The sequence below is a fragment of the Vulpes lagopus genome, chromosome 12 (genome assembly GCF_018345385.1).
Source record: "Vulpes lagopus strain Blue_001 chromosome 12, ASM1834538v1, whole genome shotgun sequence".
In the NCBI taxonomy this organism is placed as follows: Eukaryota; Metazoa; Chordata; class Mammalia; order Carnivora; family Canidae; genus Vulpes; species Vulpes lagopus.
In genome coordinates this window covers 59869877-59895645 of record NC_054835.1, presented here as the reverse complement: position 1 = coordinate 59895645, position 25769 = coordinate 59869877, and the positions used below count along the sequence as shown (strand labels likewise).

General features: G+C 59.2%; 2 protein-coding genes across 2 annotated transcripts; both read left to right on the top strand.

Annotated features, from left to right (window-relative positions):
* The first annotated feature begins 6867 nt into the window (after positions 1 to 6867).
* Positions 6868 to 9798, top strand: ARHGDIA (Rho GDP dissociation inhibitor alpha). Its single transcript, XM_041724995.1, has 6 exons — positions 6868 to 6996; positions 8297 to 8512; positions 8638 to 8721; positions 8968 to 9044; positions 9128 to 9191; positions 9377 to 9798. Exons 2-6 carry the CDS (start codon positions 8323 to 8325, stop codon positions 9574 to 9576), a joined length of 615 nt encoding a protein of 204 aa, XP_041580929.1. The 5' UTR covers positions 6868 to 6996; positions 8297 to 8322; the 3' UTR covers positions 9577 to 9798.
* A 5363-nt stretch (positions 9799 to 15161) lies between these two features.
* On the top strand, positions 15162 to 24213 carry P4HB (prolyl 4-hydroxylase subunit beta). Its single transcript, XM_041724993.1, has 11 exons — positions 15162 to 15374; positions 16064 to 16270; positions 17576 to 17709; positions 17871 to 18008; positions 21270 to 21374; positions 21542 to 21667; positions 21789 to 21989; positions 22151 to 22271; positions 22366 to 22547; positions 22631 to 22717; positions 23291 to 24213. The coding sequence occupies exons 1-11, from the start codon at positions 15224 to 15226 to the stop codon at positions 23369 to 23371; spliced, it is 1533 nt and encodes a 510-aa protein (XP_041580927.1). The 5' UTR covers positions 15162 to 15223; the 3' UTR covers positions 23372 to 24213.
* Positions 24214 to 25769: the final 1556 nt, after the last annotated feature.

Sequence of the window (25769 nt, the reverse complement as noted above, 5' to 3'; positions counted from 1 at the left end):
AGGGCAGCCTTGTGGGATTGAGCCCTCAACCTGCGGGGTCTGGGCTAATTCCAGGTAGCCCCAGAATTTGACTGAATTGTGGGGCACCCAGCTGGTTTCAGACGGTTTGCGTGAGAAAAAACATCTTCGTGCAAGCGCATAGTGCATTGTCCAAGTGCGTAGTGTTGACTCCATCTGGATCCTGATGTAGATACACCAGCTTGAACAACAGTTTTGGGACACAAAAAAATAAATATTTCACATTTGATGATACTAAGAAAGCACTGTTGACTTTGGTAGGTATGTTAATGGTAGTGTTTTGTTTTGTTAATGATATTGCTATGCTGAAAATAAGAATCCCTTTTTTTTTTAAGAATCCCTATTTTTTGCAGTTGAAATGGAAAAAGCAGACTCAAAAAAATTAAAAATTTAAGGCAGGGAATTTCAAATTAAATTAAATTAAATTAATTAAATTTAAAAAACTTAAATAAAAAAAAATACCAATAATTTAAGACAAACCAAACATTGGGAAACAGACAAGGATGTGAACAGGAAGTTCATTAAAAAAAAAAAAAAAGGAAAGAAAGAAAGAAAGAAAGAAAGGAATAAAGAAAAAAGAAAACATGCCCTTTTAGGGACATCAGTTAGTGGAGCATGTGATTCTTGATCTCAGGGTTGTAAGTTTGAATCTCGTGTTGGGTATAGAGATTATTTACAAATAAAATTTTTGGGATGTGACCTCAACTCGGGTCCTGATCTCAGGGTCCTGGGATCGAGTCCCACATCGGTCTCCCTGCAGGGAGCCCGCTTCTCTGTGTCTCTGCCTCTTTCTCTGTGTCTCTCATGAATAAACAAAGTCTTTTAAAAATTTGATTAAGGGATCCCTGGGTGGCGCAGCGGTTTAGCGCCTGCCTTTGGCCCAGGGCGCGATCCTGGAGACCCGGGATCCCGGGATCGAAGCCAACGTCGGGCTCCCGGTGCTCCCTCTGCCTGTGTCTCTGCCGCTCTCTCTGTGTGACTATCATAAATAAATAAAAATTTAAAAAAATTTTTAATTAAAAAAATGTTTTAAGGGCAGCCCTAGTGGCGCAGCGGTTTAGCGCCACCTGCAGCCCAGGGCTTGATCCTGGAGACCCTGGATGGAATCCCACCACGTCGGGCTCCCTGCATGCAGCCTGCTTCTCTCTTTTTTTTTTTTTTTAAAAGATTTTATTTATTCATGAGAGACACAGAGAGAGAAAGAGAGAGAGAGAGACAGAGACACAGGCAGAGGGAAAAGCAGGTTCCATGCAGGGAGCCCAACATGGGACTCGATCCCAGGTCTCCAGGATCAGGCCCTGGGCTGAAGCAGCACTAAACCACTGAGCCACCAGGGCTGCCCCTGGAGCCTGCTTCTCCCTCTGCCTGTGTCTCTGCCTCTTTCTCTCTCTCTCTGTATCTCTATGAATAAATAAATAAAACATATTTTTTAAAGTTTTTAAAAAATGTAATGCAAGACATGCCCTTTTAGTAATGCAAGAAAAGCAAGTTAAATAATATGATGCCATCATTTTAGAACATTAGGTTGTCAAAGATATATTTTTCAGGAAAATTAACACAATCCTATCTTGGAAAGGTAAAACCAGAGTTTCTCTCTTTCCCTCTCTCTCGAAGATTTCATTTTTAAGTAATCTCTGTTTTTTAAAGATCTTATTTATTTATTCATGAGACACACACAGAGAGGCAGAGAGAGAAGCAGGCAGGCTCCATGCAGGGAGCCTGATGCAGGATTTGATCCCGAGACTCCAGGATCACGCCCGGGCCAAAGGCAGGCGCCAAACCACTGAGCCACCCAGGGATCCCCATATTTTTAAGTAATCTGTACACCCAACATGAAACTCAAACTCACAATCCTGAGATCGAGTCCCATGCTCCAACAACTACTGAGCCAGCCAGGAGCCCACCAGGGAATTTCACATGGATGACATAATCCTACGGTAGAAAATGTTAAGGAATCATGCAAAATTTAAGAACTAGTGAATTAGTTCAGCAAGGTTGCAGGATATAAGACTAATATACAAAAATCAGGTACCGGGCAAAGTCGTGGACTATTCAACTCTTGATCTTGGGGTTGTGAGTTTGAGCCCCATGTTGGGGGGAGAAGTTCTTTTTTTTTTTTTTACTTATTTTTTTTTAAGATTTTATTTATTTGTTCATGAGAAACCCACAGAGAGAGAGAGAGAAGAAGGCAGAGACACAGGCAGAGGGAGAAGCAGGCTCCATGCAGGGAGCCCGACGCGGGACTCGATCCCGGGACTCCAGGATCACGCCCTGGACTGAAGCCGGCGCTAAACCGCTGAGCCATCCGGGCTGCCCCAGATCTTAAAATTTATATGGAAATTCAAAGGACCTAGTATAGGCAAAGCAATTTTGAAAAATATAACAAACTTAGAGAACTTAAACTATCTATTATCAAAAGTGACTACAAAGCTACAGTAACCAAGGGATTGGGGTGTTAAAAATGGGCATATGGGAGGGAATCCCTGGGTGGCTCAGTGGTTCAGAGCTGCCTTCTGCCCAGGGCGTGATCCCAGAGACCCAGGATCGAGTCCCACGTCAGGATCCCTGCATGGAGCCTTCTTCTCCCCTCTGCCTGTGTCTCTGCCTCTCTCTCCATTCCTTCTTGAATAAATAAATAAAATCTTAAAAAAAAAAAAAAAAAAAAAAGAATGGGCATATAGGTTGGGAAACAGAATTGAGATTTCAGAAATAGGGACCCCCGGTGGCTCAGCGGTTTAGCGCCGCCTTCGGCATGGGGTGTGATCCTGGAGACCCGGGATCGAGTCCCACATCAAGCTCCCTGCATGGAGCCTGCTTCTCCCTCTGCCTGTGTCTCTGCCTCTCTCTTTCTCTCTGTGTCCGTCATGAATAAATAAATAAAATCTTTTTTAAAAAAAAAGAGATTTCAGAAATAAATCCTTAAATTTATGGTGACCTGGGGTGCCTGGCTGGCTCCGAAGGTGGAGCATGTGACTCTTGGTCTCAGGATTGTGAGTTCAAGCCCCATGTTGGGTGTAAAGATTACTTAAAATCTTTAAAATCTTTATATTTCCAAATCATACACCTGATAAATGATATCCAGAACATATAAGTACTATTACAACTGAGTAAGGCGACCCAATTTAAAAATGGACAACAGGGCAGTGCGGGTGGCTCAGCGGTTTGGCCCCTGCCTTCAGCCCAGGGCATGATCCTGGAGACCCAGGATCGAGTCCCCCGTCGGGCTCCCAGCATGGAGCCTGCTTCTCCCTCTGCATGTGTCTCCGCCTCTCTGTCTATCATAAATAAATAAATAAATCTTTTTAAAAAAATGGACAACAGACTTGAGTAGATGTTTTACCAAGGAAGAGATGTCATCAGGGAGATGCAAATCAAACCCACAATGAGACATCATGTCACACTGGGCTTTAATCAAAAAGACAGACAATGCCAAGTATTGTTTAGGGTGTGCCCCACTGGAACCTTCTTTTATTGCTGGCAGGACTGTAAAATGGGAACATCCTTCTTGGAAAACATGGGGAATCCCACTCTTGGGAATCTACCGGAGATAAAAGAACATAGGTTCACACAAAGAAAAATGCAAATGTTCACAATGGACAAAAAGGAAACCAAAAGGCCATCAATTAACAAATGAATAAAAACAAAATGTGCTATAGTTACTTAACCAACAGGACAGCACACACATTTCATGCCATAGATGGACTTGAGAAACATTAGTCACAAGACACCATTCGTGGAATCACAAGACACCATAAGACTGTTTATTGTATGATTCCACTTATGTGAAATGATCAAGAAAGGCAAAAAAGGCCCAAAAAACAGGACAGTGGTTGCCAGGGTCCGGGAGAGATGGGGTGGTAGGAAGAGGCATCAATGGCAAATAGCTCGAGGTAAAGTTTGGAGTGATGTTTATGCAACTCTACAGATTTACTAAAAAATAATTGAATTATAAACTTTCGGTGGATGGATTTTGTAAATTATACCTGTAAAAAATGGTCTATGTTATTAACTATTTTTATTTGAATCACATTGAAAAGCTTTAATTCACAGGGTTTTTAAAGTAATGTGTATCAGCATTTGTATTTATTTACTTATTTATTTATTTATTTATTTAAGATTTTATGTATTTATTCCTGAGAGACACAGAGAGAGGCAGAGACCCAGGCAGAGGGAGAAGCAGGCTCCCTGCGGGGAGTGGGATGCGGGACTCGATTCGGGGACCCCGGGGTCACGCCCTGAGCTGAAGGGGCCTGAGGTGAAAGCAGGTGCTCAACCGCTGAGCCCCCCCCCGCAACCCCCCCCGCAACCCCCCCCTCTCATGCATCAGCATTTATCAAATACCGCGTAGATATCCTGCCACCGCAGGAGAGCGCAGGGCCACGCAGTGATCCCTTCCATGCTTTTCAGATCCCTGGGATGAGGGATGAAAAGGTTTGATGCTGAAAAAATGCTGCGGTGAACCTTGTATCCAAACCGCTGCTCACACCCACGGTGATCTCCTCAGGGTAAGTTTTTCACCCTGCCCTTGCTGAGACCCGCCACCTGAGCACTGCTGAGGTGTAGGTAGGTCCACAGCTGCCCCCAGCCCCCCAGCCCCCCTGCATCAGGTGTGGCCGTGCTGTTATCCCGCGTGCTCACATCTTAGGTTCTTTGCTAATTTAACAAAAAATTCAAAATAGGGGATCCCCGGGTGGCTCAGCGGTTTGGAGCCTGCCTTTGGCCCAGGACAAGATCCTGGAGTCCCGGGATCGAGTCCCAGGATCGAGTCCCGCATTGGACTCCCAGCATGGAGCCTGCTCCTCCCTTCCTCCCTCCCTCTCTTTCTCTCTGTGTCTATCATAAATAAATAAATAAAACTTAAAGAAAAATTGTCAAAATAGTGTCACTGCTCCCTTGTGATAGTACAAAAACTAAAGGAAGCACCACATCACATCCAAAACCTGGTTTCCACAGGTCTGCCCTCCACCCCACAGAAAGGATGGAGGACAGGAGCGGCTCAGTGCTGGGCTGGGGGGTTGCCTCCAGGGTCTCAGCCATGAGGACTCTGCAGGACCCCTGGGTCCTTCACCAGGACATTACATGGAGCGAGGAGGATCATCCTATCCACGAAGACCCCAGTGTACAACTAACTGCCATGCATGAAATTTAATTTGATTCTGATTCAAACAAAAATGAAAGAACTCACAATGTGATCAAGGAAAATAATGTATGGATCTTATTTTTTAAAAAGATTTATTTATTTACTTATTTACTTATTCATGAGAGAGAGAGAGAGAGGCAGAGACACAGGAGGAGGGAGAAGCAGGATCGGCAGGAGAGCTCCGGCTGTGCTCGCGCAGCCCACAGAAAGCAGAGGCAGCTGCTGCAGGTCGCTGCTCCGAGCCAGTCCACTGAGCTGTTCCTTACCCGGCAGTAGATCCTGCAACAGGTGGATAAGGGCGCGGTGGCCAGAAGGATCCCCTTCCTCTGAAATAAACACATGCTAGAAGATTTATGGTCGCCGTCACCTCTGAGGTTTGCTTCAAACCTGCTGTGTGTGGGGGAGGAGGGAGGGCACAGGTGGAAGAAAGGCCGCAGGCTGCTAACTGCTGAAGCTAGCTGCCAGGCCCACTGGGTTCACGGTACCCTTCTTTGGACTTTGGTGCATGTGGTGGGGCACCTGCAAGACAGGGCCCGACGGCCTGGCCGGCCGGACTTCTCACCCCACGGCCCCTCCTACGCTGTCCTGGGGCAGGTCTGTGTGAGCAGAGCACCAGGGACCTTGCTTCGGAGATTCAGCTTCTAAGAGCCAGTGCAGCTTCGCCTCCAGTGCTTGCTGTTTCCCGGCTCTTGTCCTCTGTCCATGGTCCATCTGTCCGCCTCTGAGGCCTCACCTGGGACAAGCCAGCTACCTTGTTGTGGGCAGCCCTCTGGAGAGGCAGGGAGTGCCAGGTGGCACTGAGTCCTCCAGTGCACGAGGAACCGGACTCCTGTCCATAGCATCTGCAAGACCCTAGGGACCCGGGCTCTGGCCGGCGACTGACCTGCGACCTCAAGGACCAGGAGCCAGGGCCGCCTGCCAAGCAGCTCCCTGATCTCAGCCGTAGAACTGCTGTGTTAAGCTGCTAAATACCATGGGAACGTTTTTACACTGTGATAGATCACGAATAAAACGTGTTTGATTTTTCCTACAGCGGCTTTTTTTCTTTTTACTTTTTGTTTTGTTTTTCAAAAGCACTTGGGTGATCTGCAAGCCGACCTTTTCCTCTCCCAGCCGCTGGGCGTGCAGGGCGGCGGGCGGGGTGCGGGCTTGCACACGGGAACCGGAGAGCAGCACGCCGAGGCGCTCACCACGAGGCTCTGCACACACAGCCGAGGCTCTGCACACACAGCCGGCGCGCGGCTGCTACGTCACGCAGAATCTGCACATATTCCCCCGGTACTAAAACATATCTCCCAACGGGTAGCCAGGTTCGCAGCTTGCCTTCAGTTCCCTCCGCACAGGGCCGCGCGGGGCCGAGCGTGCCGGGCCGAGGGCGGGGCGCGGGGGGGGGGGCGGCACCTGCCGGGGCTCGGCGGCGCGCGCGGCTCATTCGGACACCTGCCGGCCGCGGGGAAGGGCGGGCGGAAGCGACCGGGCCGGCCGCACCGGGAGCTTCCGGATTAGGCCGCGAGGAGCGCCTCGGCGCCGGGCTCCCCTCCGCCGCGCCGGGACCCGGGGACGCCCCGCACCCCCGCACCGGAGAGCACCCGGCGCCCCGCGCGCGGCCCCGGCCCCGCCCCCGCGGACGCGCCCACGGAGGCCGGCTCCACAAGATGGCGGCGGCGCGCTCCCGGCGGCCCGTGCGCGCGCATGCGCCGTCCGCCCTCCGCCGTCCGCCCGGCGCGAGCGGAAGTCGCGTGACCCCGGAAGTGGCAGGCCGGGCGCGCGCGGGCGGGGCGGCGACGTTCGTCATTCCGTGCGGGAGGGAGCGCGAGAGCGGCGCGGTCGAGCCTCCGGTGAGCGGCGGCGGCGGCGGCGGCGGGCAGGGCGAGGCGGGGCGGGGCGGGACCGGGGAGGCGGGCGCCGCGGGGCCGGGGGTGCCGCGCCTTTGTTCGCGCCGCTCGCCGGGGTGGGCGCGGGCCTCCTCGGGGGCCACCGCCCGTGTCCCGCGGCGCCCCCATCCGCGCCGCTGCTCGCCGGCGGACCCGGCCGGCGCCCCCTCCCCGGGGATGGCGGGCGCGGCGCCCTCACGGCGGCGTGGTCCCGAGCACCCCTCCCCGCGCGGCGCGCCCGCCCGCCCGCCCAGATTGCGGAGCGCTGCGGAAGGAAGTGTGGGCCGCGGCCATCGCTCTCGGAGGATCCTGTCGCCCGCGGCCACACTTGGGTGGCGTCAGGGCGTGAGCCTTCCAGAGGAATTCCAGAGGAAGCGGCCGGAGGCCTGCAACAGCGGCTGGCCCCACCCCGCCGGCGGCGGCCCTTTGTGGGGCTCGGGCCGCCCCCGGCGACCCCAGGCGGCCCGCCGGTCCGTGGGGACGGGCAGGCCGAGGTCTAGGGGGCCAGGGCCCCGGCCCACCTCCCGCGCCGCCCGGAGGACCCGAGCGGGCTTCCGTGTCCCGGGGCGACGCTGTCCGAGCCGCCCGGGGCCAGGATCCCGGAGGAGGATCCTGAGACCATGTGGGCACTGCCGCGCTTCCCAAATCGTGGCTCACGTACCCTGGCCGTTGGAGACGAGGTTGGCGGGTACTTAGGGCTCCTGGTGAGGCGCCGGGACCCACCTGTGGGACTCGGGCTGGCCGGGTCACCTGAGCTGCGCTGTGAGGACTTGCTTCCCTGTTAGAACCGGGCCCAGGGAGTGTGTTTGGTCAGGGAGACCCAGGAGGAGGTGTCGCTTGGGGAGAGGGTCTGGGCAGCTGCAGAAGAATCTCGGGGCTTCAGAGGTGACACCTCCCTGTCGGGGCTGGGAGTGCTGTCTTCTCCCCCAGGCTTGGGAGAGGGATGCCTGGTCTTTTCAAGGAGCGGGTTGCAGGCCCCACTTGGTTCTGGATGCTCTGTCCCAGCTTCCAGCAGGTCCCCGAGGTGGGCAGGGCAAGGAGTGTGCTCCCTCTCGGCTTCAGGAGCTTGTTTGGGGGGCGAAGCTGAGTCTGCAGTTGCTTTCCTCCCAAAGGCCTACATCCCCTTGCGCCCAGACAAGGGGCCGGGTTACCTGCGGAGGGCCCGTCAGTACAGCGCACCTGCACCGGCGGAGGGGCTTGCTGAGAGGCAGGAGAGGGAGACGTGCGTCCCTTCAGGCTGACACAGCCCTGTCCCTGCCCACAGGTGTCCCAGACCAGCTAGGAGTGAGCATGGCTGAGCAAGAGCCCACAGCTGAGCAGCTTGCGCAGATCGCAGCTGAGAACGAGGAGGATGAGCACTCCGTCAACTACAAGCCCCCTGCCCAGAAGAGCATCCAGGAGATCCAGGAGCTGGACAAGGATGACGAGAGCCTGCGCAAGTACAAGGAGGCCCTGTTGGGCCGCGTAGCCGTGTCTGCTGGTAAGTGGGCTGAGGCAGCACCAAAAGGGATGCTTGTCCCTTCTGGGTTTCAGCTGCCAGCCCCGCCCCCCAGCCTCCAGCAAGTGGGAGGTGGGGAGGCGGTCCAACCCACTCTCCCTCCGCAGACCCCAACGTCCCCAATGTTGTTGTGACCCGCCTGACCCTGGTGTGTAGCACAGCCCCGGGCCCTCTGGAGCTGGACCTGACAGGTGAGTGGCATCACTGAGGTTCTCCCGCCTGCCACCTTGCTGTTTCTGCTGAAACTAGTTCTCAGAACGTGGGTGCCCCCTTGTGGGGGGCGCGAGAAGCGCAACCAGGAAGTCTGCAGGCTCTGGCTTTGGAGGGACCTGGGCGGCGGGTGGGGGCGGAAGGAGCGCCGAGCGCTGCAGATGGGAGATGCTGAGGCGGGCAACTTCCCGCGGCTGAGCCTTTTAGTGCAATCTTCTTGGGCACAGGGGACCTGGAGAGCTTCAAGAAGCAGTCCTTTGTGCTGAAGGAGGGCGTGGAGTACCGGATAAAGATCTCTTTCCGAGTAAGGCAGAGGCTGTGGGAGGAGCTGGGAGGTGTCCGGCCTGGAGGGCCCCACCGAGCTCTGCCTGGGTTCTCCCCCTGCAGGTGAACCGGGAGATTGTGTCGGGCATGAAGTACATCCAGCACACGTACAGGAAAGGCGTCAAGAGTGAGTGGGGGGGTTGGCCCTGCCCCCGAGATGGCGTGGCACCACCTAGGTGGCCTGTGGGAGGGGGCAGGGTGGAGGTGGCTGCCCAGGGCTCTGGGACCAGGAGGGAGAGGAAGATGGCGGTGTGTGCCCTCAGCCCTGGCGGGATCGGGAGCACCGGTGACCTGTGTGTCTCCTGCACACAGTTGACAAGACCGACTACATGGTGGGGAGCTACGGGCCCCGGGCAGAGGAGTACGAGTTTCTGACCCCCATGGAGGAGGCACCCAAGGGTATGTTGGCTCGCGGCAGCTACAACATCAAGTCACGCTTCACAGACGACGACAAGACTGACCACCTGTCCTGGGAGTGGAACCTTACCATCAAAAAGGAATGGAAGGACTGAGCCCTTGCCCGGGAGGCGGGCAGGCCTTCGGACAGACAGACGGACCTGTCTGACACGCCCCACCCCTACTGCCCCCACCCCATCCCAACCCCTTACCAAAGTGCTGACGGGTCTGCTCCCCCTGGCCGACCCTTCCCATCCCTCCCGGCCCCGCCCCGCAGGCCCCAGCCTCCTCGGTGGTCTCGCCTTGCTGCTTCTGCCTGTGCTGGGGGGGGGAGGGGGGAGGGAGCCTCCAGGCCAGGCCCCCACCTCCCCTTCCGTACCCCTTCATGTTCCCCCACCTGTCCTCACCTGACCTGAGGCCCTGGCTTTTCCAAGGGAATCTCGTGGGGGTGCTCGGGTCCCTGTGGGCCTTCGCAGTAGCCCTGAATCCTGTTCTTTCTCTTCTTCCGGGGTGGGGGTGGGGTGGGGTGCATGATTCGAGGCCTTTTGGGGGCCAGCCACCCTCCTGCTTTCACCTGTCCCCGGTCAGTTCATCCATCGCTGTCCGTAACCGTCTAACCATGATGCCTTAACATGTGGAACGTGTGCTGTGGGGGCCGTCACTAACCTCTAACCCCCCGTGTCTGCATGAGCATGTGGTCTCCCCCGGTCCTTGCCCCCTCCGCAATCCCCGTGGCCCGGGGAGGTGTGTGGGATGTGCTGCTGCTGCTCCCCTGCCCGCCAGGGCCTAGCCAGCCCCCTCCCCTGGCCAGGGCAGTGGGGGCGGCTCCAGGGGCTTGGGGAAAGCCAAATTGCCAAAACTGAAGTTGCCTCCATTCCCATGTGGGAGGCCAGGTGTCCTCACGCCTCTGCCTTCTCTGTCCCAGGGGGCGGTGCGGGAGCCCAGGGCCCCAGCACACAGCCCTTGCCAGACAGAGCCAGCGGCCGAGCCTTACTTGTCCCACCCGGGCCTGCCGGCCTGGTGTCGTGTGCCTGGCCGGTCAGTATTTATTGCCTCCATATGTGCCGTCCTCTGGGCCCCCTGGCCTGCCACCTCTGCCCCCAGGCTCGGTGCCACCATCCCCGGCAGGCCATCCCCGGACCCAGCCAGGACAGCTGCGGGACCAAGCCGCACAGTCGGAGCCCTCCCCTGTGCCTCCCTCCCCTTGCCTCCCTTGTTAGGCCTGGGCCTAGGATGTTCCGGAGCCTGACCCTGCTTCTCCTTTTCTGACCGGGAAATAAACTCCCCCAAAGGAGCCAGGGTGTCTGCTGCTTGTCTCCGGGGGCGGGGGAGGGGGCAGTAGGGACCCACAGGGAAGTGCTGGCTCTTCCCCAGGCGGTAGCCACTGCCCCTGCGGCTGTTGGAGAAGGAAGGCTTTCGTACCAGTTTCTTTTTTTTAAAGATTTTTACTCATTTATGAGAGAGACACAGGCAGATGGAGAAGTAGGCTTCGTGCAGGGAGCCCGATGTGGGACTCAATCCCGGGAATCCAGGATCATGCCCTGAGCCAAACCAAACCGCTGCTCCACCCGGGCTGCCCGGCTTTCATGCCGGTTTCGTGTGGCTGGTGCTTCATGGCAGGTGTGGTCCTGGAGTCTCCCCAGAGGGCCTGTGTTGCAGGGGTTCTGGGCCAGTGGGGAGGTGCAGGTGTGCAGCAGGCCTGTCTGGGGGGTCTGGAGCACAGGCTCCGCGGAGGGAGTTCCCCCAACCCGGAAGAAGGGGAACCTGGCTGGAGCCCGGAGGCCTGCGCGAGAGGGAGGGGGACTGGAGGGTCCCTGCAGCTGAGGCAGGAGGCTGGAGGGAAGTGGGTGCCACAGGGAGCACCCGAGGCTGGCCCTGCCCCGGTTCCCTGCGGAGCCAGACAGGGATCAGGGGCCCGAGGCAGAATGGGTGGAGTGGGGTTGAAGGGAGGAGACTGGGGGACCCTCACTGCTTAGAGGTGTAGGAGCGGCAAGGGGGGAACCCCTCCGCAGGGCCGTGGGGGCAGGGTGACCTGCCTCCTCCTAGACTACCCAAGGGCACCAGCAACTGCGCCACCCCTCCCCCGGCCCGGGATGGGGAGAGGCACATGGGCCACTCGAGCTCCGGAGACCCTCTGCCGTGTCGCCCGCCGTGAAACCTGCTCTTTCCGTGGCCTGAAGTGGCTTAGGGTGTGCCGACGGGGGGCTGGGAAGCTGCCCTCCCAGGCCCCACCGCCCCGTCCCCAGGGCCCGCCCCTCCGCTCCTGCAGCAGGGCTGGGGCGGCCTGGTGACCTGGGTCCTCGCCGGGGCCCCCTGCTGGCTGACTCGTGCAGGTGGCACTGCCCGCTTAGTGGCGGCAGCGGCCGCGGGCAAAGAGCGGGCCCGCCCCCAGCCGGCACCCAGGCCTGCCTCCCGAGCCCGCCTCCCGCGCCCCACCTTTCCCAGGCTGCTTCCTGGGAGGCCCAGGGTGGCCCCGCGCGGTCAGCGCTGCTGCTCTACCCGCAGGCCCTCTGAGCCCGACACGTGAACTGGGACCCTACCTGCCCCGTTGTGCAGGCTCCTTGCCAACAGCCAGGACTTTGTGCTGGCTCCGCCCCGGGTGAAGGGCGACGTCGGGTGGTGCCCGCAAGACTTACATGACGTGTCTCTTGGGTCCCAAGTCTAACCTGATTTTCCTCCTGGCTCCACGCAGAACCTGGGAGCCAGGGCCTGTGGTCCTCTCTCCTCCCGTCCTCTGCCCGTGTCCCCCAGGAATCCCCAAGCTGCCCCCTAATCTAATCCCAGATGGGCCTCTCTTCCTTGAGGAAGTGCCAGTGGATGCCAGGTCAGGGCCTCTGATGGGACCGACTCATTCCTGTGACTTAGTACAATCTCCATGCCCAGCACTGTCCCACTCCAACCTCAGGACCCCCTCCTGCCCCCGGGCCGCGCTCCTCACTGTGTCCCAGAGTGCACACAGGCTGGCTGTGCTGGCTGTGCGGTCCTGCCCCACTGGGACCCTACAGTCAGGAGCCGACCCCTGGACCCCTCGTGGCCAGCGAGCACTTCCTGGCTGCCATGAGCCTGCCGGTGACTCCCTCGAAACCTACCCTGTCACAGACTGGGAGGAAGCTTTACTCTGAGAACTCTTATTTTTGAGAATAGTATTTATCAAAACGTCACTCAGTACTTCAAATGAGATTTAATGGGCAGCTTCTCAGAGGAGAGACGCCTGGAGGATGCCCTGGAGCCGCTGTGCTGGTCCTGAGAGATGCCAGAGCCACTGTCACAAGGGCACATTCCAGTGCAGGGCCCTGGGTGCAGGGTGAACAGCCTCGGGGCCTCTCTCTGGAGCTGCCTCTGGAAGATACGTGAGGGGACCCTAGGAAGGAGATCCACGCCAGGCCTCCCCTCCAAGCCGAGGCCTGCAGAGGTGTTCAGTGAACCTGCCTGTGTTCTGAGACCAACCCCACAGAAACTGGGGATCTCGGGCCTTCCCCAAATCAGGCCTCTTTCCAACTTGGAGGACCCCAACATTGCTGCTTTTGCACAGGTTGGCACAAGGCCAATTCAAGAGGTGCAGGCACCCTGAGAAGCACACAGTGCAGCCAAGATACCAAACACTGTGCCCCGTCCAGGCCAGAGCCCTGCTTAGGCTTTGCTCTTCACAGGACGTGACTTGGCCTTGCCACCTGGGCTGCACTGTCATCACCTGCATCAAGGTGTGTCGGCTGCCCTTGGCTACACGGAGGCACAGACTCAGCTACCAGAAGGCTCGGTCATGGCCGCAGCTGGACCCTTGTCTGGTTTGTTCTCCCCTGGATCCCAAAGTTCTCATTTTTTGTCAAGACGGTATGCTGCAGGGTGAAGCTGCTCCAAACCATCACAGACTCATCAACATCATGATATCTTAAATCTCTTAGTTCTGTCCCCATCAGGAAAAAACGAAGCCGCAACATGCAGCCATCTAAACACTGGTCTTTATGAGTGCCTCTGAAATCCAGACAAGGTACAAATATTGCTTATATCAGACCCAAAATTGTGGTCTATACAGTAAGGGTTATGGTAACCACAAAACGTTGGAAATGCGGCAGCAGCCGTGAAGCAACTGCCACCCGTTGGAAAAAGCAAAGGGGACTTTGCTTGCCATTAGTTACGAAGAGCTGTCATTCATCCCTTGAGCTGCGGGGCCAGGGCCCCACTGAAGCTGGGCTGAGCGGCAGCTGCCAGGCACGTGTGCATAGCCCTTCCGCCCGCCCGAAGCTCCTGCAAAGCCCCAGCTCAGAGGACACAGGGATCCCGGCAGGTGCACCCCTCTGCTGACCCTTGCTCTAGTGGCACAGGGGGGCAAGACACAGAGAACCTGGTCTTGACCTTCAGGAACTCGCTGAGTGGAGGGAGCCCCAACAGGAGGTGAGAGAGCAGGGCCTCACGAGCCAAGGCAGCAACGAAATGCGAACTCTGAGGGTACAAAGGCACCTTTTCTCTGTGTCTGACCGTTGGTGAAAGGAGGACGTTAGGACAGCCAACGTGTACATTGAGCGTGGGCGTTTCTCTCCTTCCTGCCAAGTTATTAAATTGATGATTAGTCCTCAAACCAGTGGTGGTGGCCCTTTCGTAAGAGAGGAAGCCAATTAAACGAAGAGGAAGGTTTCCTGGAGAAAAAAACGGCCTGTTCGGAGAGCGGGGGCGGGGCGGGCTGCTGGGCCGGGGGCCAGCTGACCGGTCTAGCGCGGGGCCAACGACAACAACGTGAGCCACGCTTTGCACGTTACTTTAATTAAATGTCATTTTAAGTTTCCTAGAACCTAGTTCAAAAAAAAAAAAAAACAAACCACGCGGCTAAAATGGAGTATTTTCAGTTAACCCGATGCATGCAAACTCTCGATACGTGTCCACACACGCATCTCGGGGATGCCCGTCCTGCCTCCGAGTCCCGGCCGGTGCTCCGCAGCCTCGCGGCCGGCGGGGTCGGGGGAGCGGCTGCAAGCGCGGGGCCTCCCGCCGGCCGGACACGTCCCCGCTTCCGGGCCCGCAGGGGTACCGGCCCCCCCGCCCCCTCTTGCTGACCCCGCTCGGCCTCGGCCCGCCCCGGGCCCCCCCGCGCGCAGCCCCGGCCCCCGCCCCCCGCGCCCCTGGCCCGCGGCCTCCGCAGGCACCGCCCGAACCTCACGCGCACCGGAAGTCGCGTTGCCCCAGCTTCCGGCTCGCCGAGCGGGTGTGTGCGGGGGGAGCGGTGTCAGTTACGGGCAAGCCGTCCAATCAGAATGCAACACGAGGGGTTTCAGAGGCGCAGGCGCAGCCCCGCCCCTCAGCCGGGAGCTCCGCCCCACTGCCACGTTCGACGACGGATCGCGCGGGGCGTGCGCGCCTCTCTTGGCCAATCAGGAGCCGCGCAGCCCGGGCCGCCGAAGGTGGCAGCCAGTCCAGGCCCGCGGAAGCCCAGGGAGAAAGCCACCAGTCACAAGTCGAGGAAGAGAAAGTTCTCCCGCGGGAGCCAATCAGGAGCCCGGGAAGACTGCGAGCGCGAGCTCCTCGGCCAATCCCGGGCGAGGCCGAGGGCAGCGGCCACGGCGATTCCGAATCCGGGGTCGGGGGCCGGGGCGGGCAGCCAATCCGAGCGCGTCGGAGGCGGGTCCCGGAGCCCGCCAGCCAATCGGGCGCGGGAGCGGGCGGGCGCGCGCGCGGCGGCGGCCGGGCTTATAGGGGCGGGGCGGGCGGCGCGCGCTCTCGTGGCCTCGCTGTCCCGGCGGCGCCAACCGAAGCGCCGCGCCCGCTGCCGACATGCTGCGCCGCGCTCTGCTCTGCCTGGCCCTGGCCGCGCTCACGCGCGCGGGCGCCGCCGCCCCGGAGGAGGAGGACCACGTCCTGGTGCTGCACAAGGGCAACTTCGAGGAGGCGCTGGCGGCGCACAAGTACCTGCTGGTGGAGTTCTGTGAGTGCCGCCGGCGGGCCGGGCCTGGGGCGCGGGGGCGCGGGGGCGGGGCGGGGCCCCCAGGGCTGCCGGCGCTCCCCGCCCGCGGATGCACGGGCCGCGCGCCGACGCTGCCCCGCGAGCCGCTGTCAGTCCCGGGCGCGCCCTCCTGCCCCGGGGACCCAGCCCAGCGCGCCGCCGCCGCCCGCCAGCATCGCCAGCCCGGCCCGGGCGGAAACCTAGAGCCCAGCGCCGCCCCCGTCGGCTGAGCGGCGGCCCTGTCCGGCGCCCCGAGCCCCGGAGCCACGGCGGCGCCAGGCCGCGTGCACACCCGCCCCGCACACGCCCGACCGGGTCTCGCTACGTGCGCAGGTGCCCGGGCGCCGGCCTCCTAGTCCTGTGCTCCCCGGGCCAGCGCAGGGGCCCCCGCCCTTGCCGCCTGCAGGTGCTCGAGGGTCCCCCGGAGTTTGTCCCGTGCTGACTGTGACGGGGCGCGGGGGGCGGGGGTTGGTGTGGCGCTGTCGTTCGTGGCCTCTGTCCCGATATTGCCTAAGAGCATCGAGCTATCAGCTCAGCCCCGCGCGTTCACAGGGGGTTATCTTGGCGAGTAGATAAGGTTTTTATGGAAGGAGGGAAGTGCGCACAAGAAGGTGAGGGGAGCGGTGGAACTTGGTCAGTGCTGCTTCCTAGCGCCCCGCTTGCTCTTCCAGATGCCCCTTGGTGCGGCCACTGCAAGGCTCTGGCCCCTGAGTACGCCAAAGCCGCCGGGACACTGAAGGCAGAAGGTTCGGAGATCAGGCTGGCAAAGGTCGATGCCACAGAAGAGTCTGATCTGGCCCAGCAGTACGGGGTCCGTGGCTACCCCACGATCAAGTTCTTCAAGAACGGAGACACGGCTGCTCCCAGGGAGTACACAGGTGCGGCCGCCACGCTGCCCCTAAATGCGTGCAGGCCGCACAGGGTACCTGAGGGGCAGGAGGGGCCCCGTCCTCGGCCCAGTCCGGCCTCTCCGGCTCTCGGGAGGAGCGTTCCCGATCCCTGCAGAATCCTTTGGGTGGAGGAGGGCAGCCTTTTGGGGTGGATAGCAAGCTGAGGCTGGTCCTACGATTGACCCTGAGGAGAGAAGGGCTGGGGCCCCTGGGACCTCACAGAGCAACAGGTGTAGTGATAACTAACCCAGGTGTGCCAGCCGGCGTCACTCACCTGTCACTGAGCTCAGACGCAAGGCCAGCTGGGTGCCGCACGAGCCCTCGTGGCCGCCTCTGGGGCTGCCTCCTGGGGGTTGGGCTGTGCTGCGGCTCATAGGTACTGACGAGAGGAGAGACTTTTGTCTCTAGAACCGGTTCTGTAGCTCCCTGTCAGAACGCTCTGGAGCAGCCTAGTTAATCCTGATGCTGGTGACTCTGGTCTGCGTCTTAGGCTGCTGTTCATTGTTCCCACGTTCACTTGTGGAACAGGAAGCGCAGAGTTGTCACGGTCCCGCCGCTGACACGTAGCTTTGAGAACAAGACAGCTACTCCTAATTCCACCTGTAACTGATGACTCAGCTTTGAGCTGCCACTTAGGAGAATCCTTTTTAAGTGTGAGCTTTCGCAACCTTTCTCGCGTTGGACCAGCGAGCCAAACTGAGGGGAACGGTGACTGGCCTCAGTCTCAGGAGGAGCAGGCTCCTAGCGCTTCGTTCGGTCTGCCCTGTGGCACGCAGGTGCATGATCACGCTCCCTCCCTAGTCTGGGAGGCACATGCAGTAGGCCACAGCAGCCACGGACAGGGACACCTGAGTGGCCTGGATGCCCAAGGCCAGCTGTTGCTCAGCCTGTTGTCACAGGGAAAGCTGCTGTTCATCTGACTTACCAGCCTTTTTTTCCCCTTTTAAAAAAGTTGCACTGCATTTTTATGATGAGTGAGGCCACCGGGGGAAAGTGTGTGTGTTTAACAAGTTTAAAAGACAGGGAAATTCAGAAGATGGAAAGGGACTGGAAAGGGAAAAGGAGCGGTAGCCCTATTGCTCGGCAGTAGCCGCTGCCTTTCCCCTGCTCCAAACTCAGTTTCTCGTGTGCTCAAGAAAGCCTTTTTAGCCCTAGAATTTGCACGGGTGTGTAGACAAGGTGGCTCTTCTGTGGAAAGAGAATATCCTGCCTTGGTTTTGGCAGAGCTCAGAGAATGATGGGCAGGGAGGGTGGGCCTGGGTTTCAGTGGAATGTGCATGTGTTTGGGTGCAGCTGGCAGAGAAGCTGAGGACATTGTAAACTGGCTGAAGAAGCGCACAGGCCCTGCTGCCACCACACTGCCCGATGGGGCCGCCGCAGAGGCCTTGCTGGAGTCCAGCGAGGTGACCGTCATTGGCTTCTTCAAGGTAGAGGCTTTCATTTCGGGCCTTCTCCCCCAACACACAACCCCCATTCCCCATCGTCATTGGTTTCCCGTGGCCTGGGCAGCGGGCTGTCCTGCTGCTGACCCAGGCAGGGAGCCTCAGTGTCTGGGTGTCTGGCCACCTCTGCTGCTTCTTCCCTGTAGGACGTGGAGTCGGACTTTGCCAAGCAGTTCTTGCTGGCGGCAGAGGCCATTGATGACATACCTTTCGGGATCACGTCCAACAGCGACGTGTTCTCCAAATACCAGCTGAGCAAGGATGGGGTTGTCCTCTTCAAGAAGGTGAGTGCACCCCCCCCGCAGCCCCGCCCCAGGTGAGATGCCGTGGCCAGGGGCTGCTTTCCTTATTGCTCCCAGCGCCCGAGGACCTTGGCCGGGCGGCGCTGGACCGCCAGCTGGACTCATCGAGCACCTGTTTTGCAACATCAGACCCGAGGAGCCACTTAGACAGTGGCCTTCAGACTTTGCGCTGTGGGTCCTTCGTTCTGGCTTGTGTGGCAGCAGCACCAGGGCTGATGAAAGTAGAGCCACTCTGGGGTCTTAGTTCTCTCTCTTTTTTTTTTTTTTTTTTTTTTGGTCTTAGTTCTTCTTTAAAAAAATGTTACAAGTCACGTAGCAATGTTTGCCATTACCATAGTTTTAAGTACGTGGTCGTTAGTATGTCGCATCAATTATGTCGACACTGCTGTGTGACCCTTGCTGTTTCCGTGACCTTTGGGCTCACCGGAAACCGACTGGAGTCTCGCCACTGCTGGCCCGGGCCCCACAGTGTGGCGAGCACGGGTCCGGGACCGGTGCCTTTCAGTTGTTTGCGCCATTGCTGGGACGTGGCCTGGCTTACGTGTACGGTGTTACCACAGGGCCTCGTGTTTCTGGATTTTTATTTTAGCCACTAGACAGCCAGGTGGGCTGGCTGAACGGCCTTGCTGGGAGCACGGCTGTCCCCACGTCGTCCCTATGGGTCGGTAGCATGTGGCTCAGCGCATGCAGTGGAGGCGAGGGTGGGAGGCGTGTCACGCCAGCACAGGCGTGGAGACAGGGCAAGAAGAGGGCAGGTGTAGGGCTCTCGAAAGGTGGCGCACCCCGTGGTCCCGAGGGCCACTGGTCTCTGCCTGTGTGTGCACCCCACGTGTGGGCCGGGCAGCTGTGTAGTGAGGGCGGCCTCTGGCATTGTGCCCGGGGCTGCTGGGAGGGGCGGGGGTGCCTCCTGGTTGCACTCCTGGACCCGGGACACCACGGCTAGGGGGGGCTTGCTCCGGTGTCCTGGCTGTTCCGCTGTTGCCCCTCCCCGGGAACTCCGCGTGCTCTTCCTGAGGCACCGATCCTCACAGCACTCCCCGGAGGCAGTGGAGTTGCTAGATTAGCCCATCGTCATCACACAGGGGTCCAGGAGATCCCAGTTCCCAAGTGAGGGGAGCCCGTGGGAGCCCTGGGGGCCGGGGCGGGAGGTGAGAGTCCTGGGTCCTGGGGTGGAGGCTGACGGAGGGGGAGAGTTTCTCTGAGGCTGCCAGGGCCGCACACCTTGCTGGGTCCTCGCACTGCTTTCCCATCACCCTGAAGTTCCAGGGCACCAGTTTTCACGCAGGCCCCGTGCTGCTCCATGTCCTTGAAGGTCTGCGGAGGCGGCGTGTGCGGGAGCTCAGCCGTGGGCTGACGAGTGCTTGCTTCCCGTTGTCCATGAGCCGCTGGGCACAGCCGGGCCCCTGGGGCTGGGGCTGGCTGGGGGGCAGCCTGGAGCATGAGCCTGGCAGAACTGGGGACTTGGTGCTGCGCAGGTCAGTGGTTGCCCCACGGGGCGGGGGGCTCAGGTCCAGCCCCTCCCAGGTTCCTGCGGGGCCACCCGTCTTCTCCACGTGACGCCTTTGCTTGTTCCTTCCTCCAGGGTCCAGTTGCGCACAGTGCGCTGGGTCTGCCTGTCTGCCGGGGGCCGGGGGCCTCCCCAGGGGACAGGGCAGGCAGGTGGGCTCCAGGAGTGGCCAGCTGCCACTTGCCGGGAGGATGGAGGCTTGGGTCATGGGTCACTGTCGGTTGGACGGCTGGTTTGAGGGCCACTTACCTGTGTCTTTGTTGGGTGTTCGCTGTGTTTGCCTCTTTCTCTGAAGCGGGCAGGTCAGGAGGCGCTGTGGGGCCGGCGTCTCCACTGCCTGCAGTGTCAAGCCTTCGGGCTCGTTTGTCTCTGGGGCCTCGTGGAGCTAGTCGCCGCGGCCGAATGAGGGCCGGTCATCTGCTTCTCACTCAGCGGACCGCGAGCGTAGTGTGAGGTGGCAGCGTTGCTAACAGGTTGCATCTCGAGGCGGGTGCATGGGGCAGCTCTGTTCCTGGGGCTCCCAGCGTGAAATCGGGCAGGCTGCTGACAGGTGGGGGTGGAGATGCGGTTCTGGAGGAGGCCGGGGCGCTGGCCTAGTGCGGCACGCCTGGTGGGCCTGGCCTGGCCTGGCCTTGGCTTCTCTGCCCCCTTTCGCTCTTCTCCGTCCCAGGTTTGGGAAGACAAAGGCTTTGGCTTTGCCCACCGAGGCCCAGGCCTCGATCTGGTCTAACTTAGCAGCCCCTGTTGTGCACCAGCTAAAGCCCAGGCTCTACGTGTAATGGTGGGAGCAGGGAGTGGCCACCTGTTCTTCTAGAAGTTTCTTTAGGGAAGCATAAAGGGAAACGTCTAGGATGAAAAGAGTAGTTTGTCTCGGGTCTGATCTGAGAGTCCAGAGGGAATGAAAAAGGCAGGCTCACCGGTACCCTCACCGGGCAGGGCATCAGCCCATCTGCGGCGGGGGGTGGCTTCCGTGCGCCCCTTCCAGAGCCCTCCTTGGGGGGCTGCAGGCCCCCTCTTGGGCCTCTCTGGTCAACAACCACGGCCTCCCACCCTCGGGGCTCCAGGACTCCTGGAACTCTTCCATGTTGTTGGGGATCCCGAAGAGCTTCTGTGGTTGTGGATTGATTATACCTATGGATTTTTATTGGGCCAGAAATTAGAGAAATGTCTTAAACAGTTTGTTCATCCAGGGTCACCCGACTGGCTCAGTTGCTGGAGCAAGCGACTCCTGATCTCAGCCACATTTTGGCAGAGGAGCCGACTTAAAACCCTTTCATCTAAAATAACATTGTATGATTACAAGTAACAGTCTTGTGAAAGTCCCTTTTCTCCAGACAACTGCAGCTGAGTGGTGAGAGTGTTCGGTTTCTGCCAGTCTCCTGGCCGACCTCAGCGTGCGGGATGTCCTCCATCCCTCCGCTTCCATCCAAGGGCACGGTGTGCTCAGGGGAGGGCGGGAGCAGGAACTTGCAGCTCCTCCCTAGGAAAGGCTGCACCAACCCTTGGTGTCCTCCCCTTGGTGTCCTCCCCTTGGTGTCGCTGTTGCCTGGTGCCCTGGAGGATGCTGCCCTCTGCAGCCCTCCGCTGGCTTTGTTTTGTGGACAGAGGCAAGTGGCTTCTGCTCCCATTGCCCACCCCCCCCCCAGACAGGAAGGTGCAGGCTGCCCCGGTCGCAGGGAGGGTGGCACAGGAGGCTGGAGGCTCCAAGGCGCTCACGGCCCTCTCTGCATCCACAGTTTGACGAAGGCCGCAACAACTTCGAGGGGGAAATCAGCAAGGAGAAGCTGCTGGACTTCATCAAGCACAACCAGCTGCCACTGGTCATCGAGTTCACAGAGCAGGTGCGGCCCTCTAGTGGGTCCTGTGCCCTGAGAGTGGGGTGGCGCCCCAAAAGAGGTCCTGGCCCCAGGGATCCCCAGGCGCCGAGTGTGTGGTGGCGGCATCATAGCTGTTGAGAGAACATCCTGTGTTCGTGGCTTGGTCCCAGTAACCTGTGCTTGTGACACAGACGGCCCCGAAGATCTTCGGAGGGGAGATCAAGACCCACATCCTGCTGTTCCTGCCCAAGAGCGTGTCTGACTACGACAGCAAACTGAGCAACTTCAAGAAGGCGGCCGAGCGCTTCAAGGGGAAGGTGAGCAGCCCGTGTGCCCGCCTCCAACGGCAGGGTAGCAGCAGCATCCCCGCTTTCAGGACTGCAGGCCCGAGGCCGGCCACCCTCGGCCCCCCGCCCACCGAGCCACTTCTCCCCCCAGATCCTGTTCATCTTCATCGACAGCGACCACACTGACAACCAGCGCATCCTCGAGTTCTTTGGCCTCAAGAAGGAGGAGTGCCCCGCCGTGCGCCTCATCACCCTGGAGGAGGAGATGACCAAGTACAAGCCAGAGTCGACCGAGCTCACGGCCGAGAAGATCGAAGATTTCTGCCACCGCTTCCTGGAAGGAAAGATCAAGGTGGGGGGCGCCGCACGTGGCATGGGGCTGGCCCTGGGCCTGAGCCAAGGGTCCCGAGGACGGGGCGCCGCATGGGCATGGCCCCCTTCCAGGCAGCCCTGGTCCTCAGGGCGGGGGGGCAGAGGCCCGGCATCCCTGACCTTGGCCCACCTGTCCTCCAGCCCCACCTCATGAGCCAGGAGCTGCCTGAAGACTGGGACAAGCAGCCCGTCAAGGTGCTCGTTGGGAAGAACTTTGAGGAGGTCGCTTTCGATGAGAAAAAGAACGTCTTTGTGGAATTCTGTAAGTGAGGGGCCTGCAGCTCCCTGGTCTGAGCGCCAGAGCGTGTGCACGCTGGGGGCGGGTGGCCCAGGGCCTCAGCACCGTTCTCTTTCAGACGCGCCATGGTGTGGCCATTGCAAACAGCTGGCTCCCATTTGGGATAAGCTGGGAGAGACGTACAAGGACCACGAAAACATCGTCATCGCCAAGATGGACTCGACGGCTAACGAGGTGGAGGCAGTGAAAGTGCACAGCTTCCCGACGCTCAAGTTTTTCCCCGCCAGCGCGGACAGGACGGTGCGCCACGCGCGGGCCCGGCAGGGAGGCAGGGAGGGGGAGCTGCTAGCCAACTCCCTAAGTCTCCCTGTCCCCCTCCACAGGTCATTGATTACAACGGTGAGCGGACACTAGAGGGTTTTAAGAAGTTTTTGGAGAGCGGTGGCCAGGACGGAGCTGGGGACGATGACGTGAGTGGGAGCCAGTGGTCGATGGGCCCTAGCCAGTGTCTGGAGATGCGCCCTGTGGTCCAGGGGCAGGCCTGCAGGGGCACCGTGGGAGGCAGGCGTGTGTACCCGGGCTAGGGGGAGCCACTCTCCGGATGGACACTCCGTATGTAGGGGTCCTTAAATGCTGGCGTTTGCTCATGGCAGCTGAGGCGTGTCCCGTGAGGCTCCCTGCTAACTGGGGCTCACGTGCTCTCCCCAGCCCATTGGCTGAGGTCTCCCACCAGACGGCAGCTTAGGCCTGTCCGTGTCGGCCTTGGGCAGCTGTGGGTGTGCCCGGGCCAGGGGGGCTGGCATAGGGTTGGAGGCCCACAGTGGTAGCAGGTCCGCCAAGACAGTGCTCCCTGAAGCCGTGGAGGCTGTCACCAAGCTGTAGACCCTGGAGCCTGGGGTCCCACACATCTGCTCGTAGATACCAGAGTCGGCTGTTTCTGTCCCGATGGCCAATCTGTCGGGGTGCGGGGCGTGGCTGCCGGCCGAGCTGTGCCACCCTCCTGACGGGTTTCTCCACTTCCTTTCCTGCGTCCTCTCCCCCAGGATCTGGAAGATCTGGAAGAAGCAGAGGAGCCTGACCTGGAGGAGGAGGACGATCAGAAAACTGTGAGAGACGAGCTGTGAGGCAGAGTGCAGACCTGGGCACCCCAGACACGACCCCCACGGCTGCACGTCCAGCAGCACGGCCTCTGGAAGCCCGCGGACCCTCACCGGGACGAGGGAACACCGATCGGAAATGCAGGGAACTTTACTGAAGCCACACTTCATCCTAACACACGTGTAAACTTAGGCCCGTTTCTTCCTTCTGCTTTTCAATTTTTGGAAAGGGATTTATCTCCAGGCCAGCCCATCTTGATGGGCCGTTTTTTTTTTAAATTGTGATGTACTTTTTCGTACATGGTTTTGTCCAAAGTGCTCGTTAAAATGTCTTGGGATCTCATGCAGGTGAAGCCTCCTTCCTGTTAGGTTTATACTCTCACTTTTAAAAATTCCATTTGTGGGATTTTGAGACATTTTTGGACGTCAGGGTGTCTGTTGCACTCTGGCCGGGCCTCCCTGGAGACTCCTGTCCCCTGTGTGGGGAGGGGCCGGGCCGGGCTGGACGGGTCCCTCCCACCTGGTGCCGGTGTTGCCGTGACCGAGCGTGGGTCTCACATTGTTTGCTTAAATGGAGACTTTGGGTCTCTGTCTCGGGGGGCCTTCTAGAAACGACTGGAGGGGCGGTGGGTGCTGGCTGGGCCCGGACGGGCCCGGGCAGCACCCCTTCCCCACCAAGCTGGGCTCCCCGGTGCTCTGACTCCCAGGGTAGCCTGAGGCCTGCCCCAGGCAGAACCAGAACCCTCCATTTCCAGGCTGGGAAACGGCCGAGGGTGCTTGAGCCGAACCACGTGCAGGCCGTTCTTCAGCCATTTCTACCATGATAGCGGAATTGAACACATTGGCCAAATAAAGTTGAAATTTTACTACTTCTTGTCTCTATCTTAGGAACTCTCCAGGCCACAGGGCATGGGCTTGGGGTGGGCCTCTCCTGGTCGCATCATGCTTATGGGAGCCACATGAGTGTCACGGGTAGTTTGCTGTGTCGTCACCAACTGGAAGGCATTGCCTGCCCTGGGGGCTGCGCGTCAGGTGGGGTGGGTGTCCTGGCACTGTCCTTGGGCCCCCGGCTGCCACGTGTGTCCTGCTCCGTGCTGCTCCAGGACCCAAGGTGGCCCCAGTCTGTTGCACAAGAGCAGTCTCCCTGCCATTGCGGGGTCCAACAAGAAACGGGGCACACACTCCAGGGTGGGTGAGTCTAGGGCATTGCCGTGCTTCACCAAGAAGCCTTCACAAGCAGGATTGTGCGTTGAAATAGCAAGTTACCCAGTTTTGTTTTTTTTTTTTTTTTTAAGATTTTATTTATTCATGAGACAGAGAGGCAGAGACACAGGCAGAGGGAGAAGCAGGCTCCCTGCAGGGAGCCCAACATGGGACTCTATGCCAGGTCTCCAGGATCAGGCCCTGGGCCAAAGTCGGCGCTAAACCGCTGAGCCACCCGGGCTGCCCCACAAGTTAACCAGTTTTTTAAATGCAATTTGACTTTGAAAACCTCAGCTTCGGGCAGCCCCAGATTTTACTTATTTATTCAGAGAGAGAGAGGCAGGGACACAGGCAGAGGAAGAAGCAAGCATCATACAGAGAGCCTGACGTAGGACTCGATCCAGGGTCTCCAGGATCACGCCCCGGGCTGCAGGTGGCGCTAAACCTCAGCACCACGGGGGCTACCCTAAATAAAATCTTTAATTAAAAAAACGTTAGGATGCTAATGTTAAAACTGAAAAGGAGGGCAGCCCCGGTGGCACAGCGGTTTAGTGCCGCCTGCAGGCCCGGGGTGTGATCCTGGAGACCCGGGATCGAGTCCCACATCGGGCTTCCTGTGTGGAGCCTGCTTCTCTCTCTGCCTGTGTCTCTGCCTCTCTCTGTGTGTGTCTCTATGAATAAATAAACAAAATCTTAAAAAAAAAAAAAAACTGAAAAGGAAAAATTTCTAAAAAAAAAAAAAAAGAAAACCTCAGCGTCCTTGGTTCACACAGGGACCGTCGGAATTGGTTTTCCTGCAGACGAAGCCACCGGCCTAGCTGCAGTCCTGGGCACATGGGCCTTGTGAGCCCGACTGACTCCTTGGGCCCTGCTGCCCAGCCGCACCTGTGGGTCCCCCTCGAGAGCAGGAGAGGAGCCCCACACGGGGCTGGCGGGCCTCGGGTAGCCGTCTGTCCCTGACGGCAGTACCCCCCAGGGCTTGGCATCTGCGCTCTCAGCTTGTCTACAGGGGCGGGAGGGCCACAGGTGACCTCCTGGGAGGGGGACGGATGTGGACATACCGTCCACCTTGGGTCAAGGACAGCGCACATAGCTAGGTCTCTACAGAGCCCTGCCTGTCACTGCACGAGTCCCCCAACCTCTCCAGCCCTGCCCGCCCGGGGCGCTGATGCCCGTGTGCCCCGGGGGGCTTCGAGGTGCCGGTGCCTGGCTGGAGACGCCA

What these genes read in the sequence shown, in the direction of transcription:
- ARHGDIA (XM_041724995.1), top strand. Translation starts at nt 8,323, where the DNA reads ATGGCTGAGCAAGAGCCCACAGCTGAGCAGCTTGCGCAGATCGCAGCT. An exon ending in CCGCGTAGCCGTGTCTGCTG is followed by an intron (nt 8,513 to 8,637) that starts GTAAGTGGGCTG and finishes CTCCCTCCGCAG; the next exon opens with ACCCCAACGTCCCCAATGTT. An exon ending in GTACAGGAAAGGCGTCAAGA is followed by an intron (nt 9,192 to 9,376) that starts GTGAGTGGGGGG and finishes TCCTGCACACAG; the next exon opens with TTGACAAGACCGACTACATG.
- P4HB (XM_041724993.1), top strand. Translation starts at nt 15,224, where the DNA reads ATGCTGCGCCGCGCTCTGCTCTGCCTGGCCCTGGCCGCGCTCACGCGC. An exon ending in CCGTCATTGGCTTCTTCAAG is followed by an intron (nt 17,710 to 17,870) that starts GTAGAGGCTTTC and finishes TCTTCCCTGTAG; the next exon opens with GACGTGGAGTCGGACTTTGC. An exon ending in ACGGAGCTGGGGACGATGAC is followed by an intron (nt 22,718 to 23,290) that starts GTGAGTGGGAGC and finishes CCTCTCCCCCAG; the next exon opens with GATCTGGAAGATCTGGAAGA.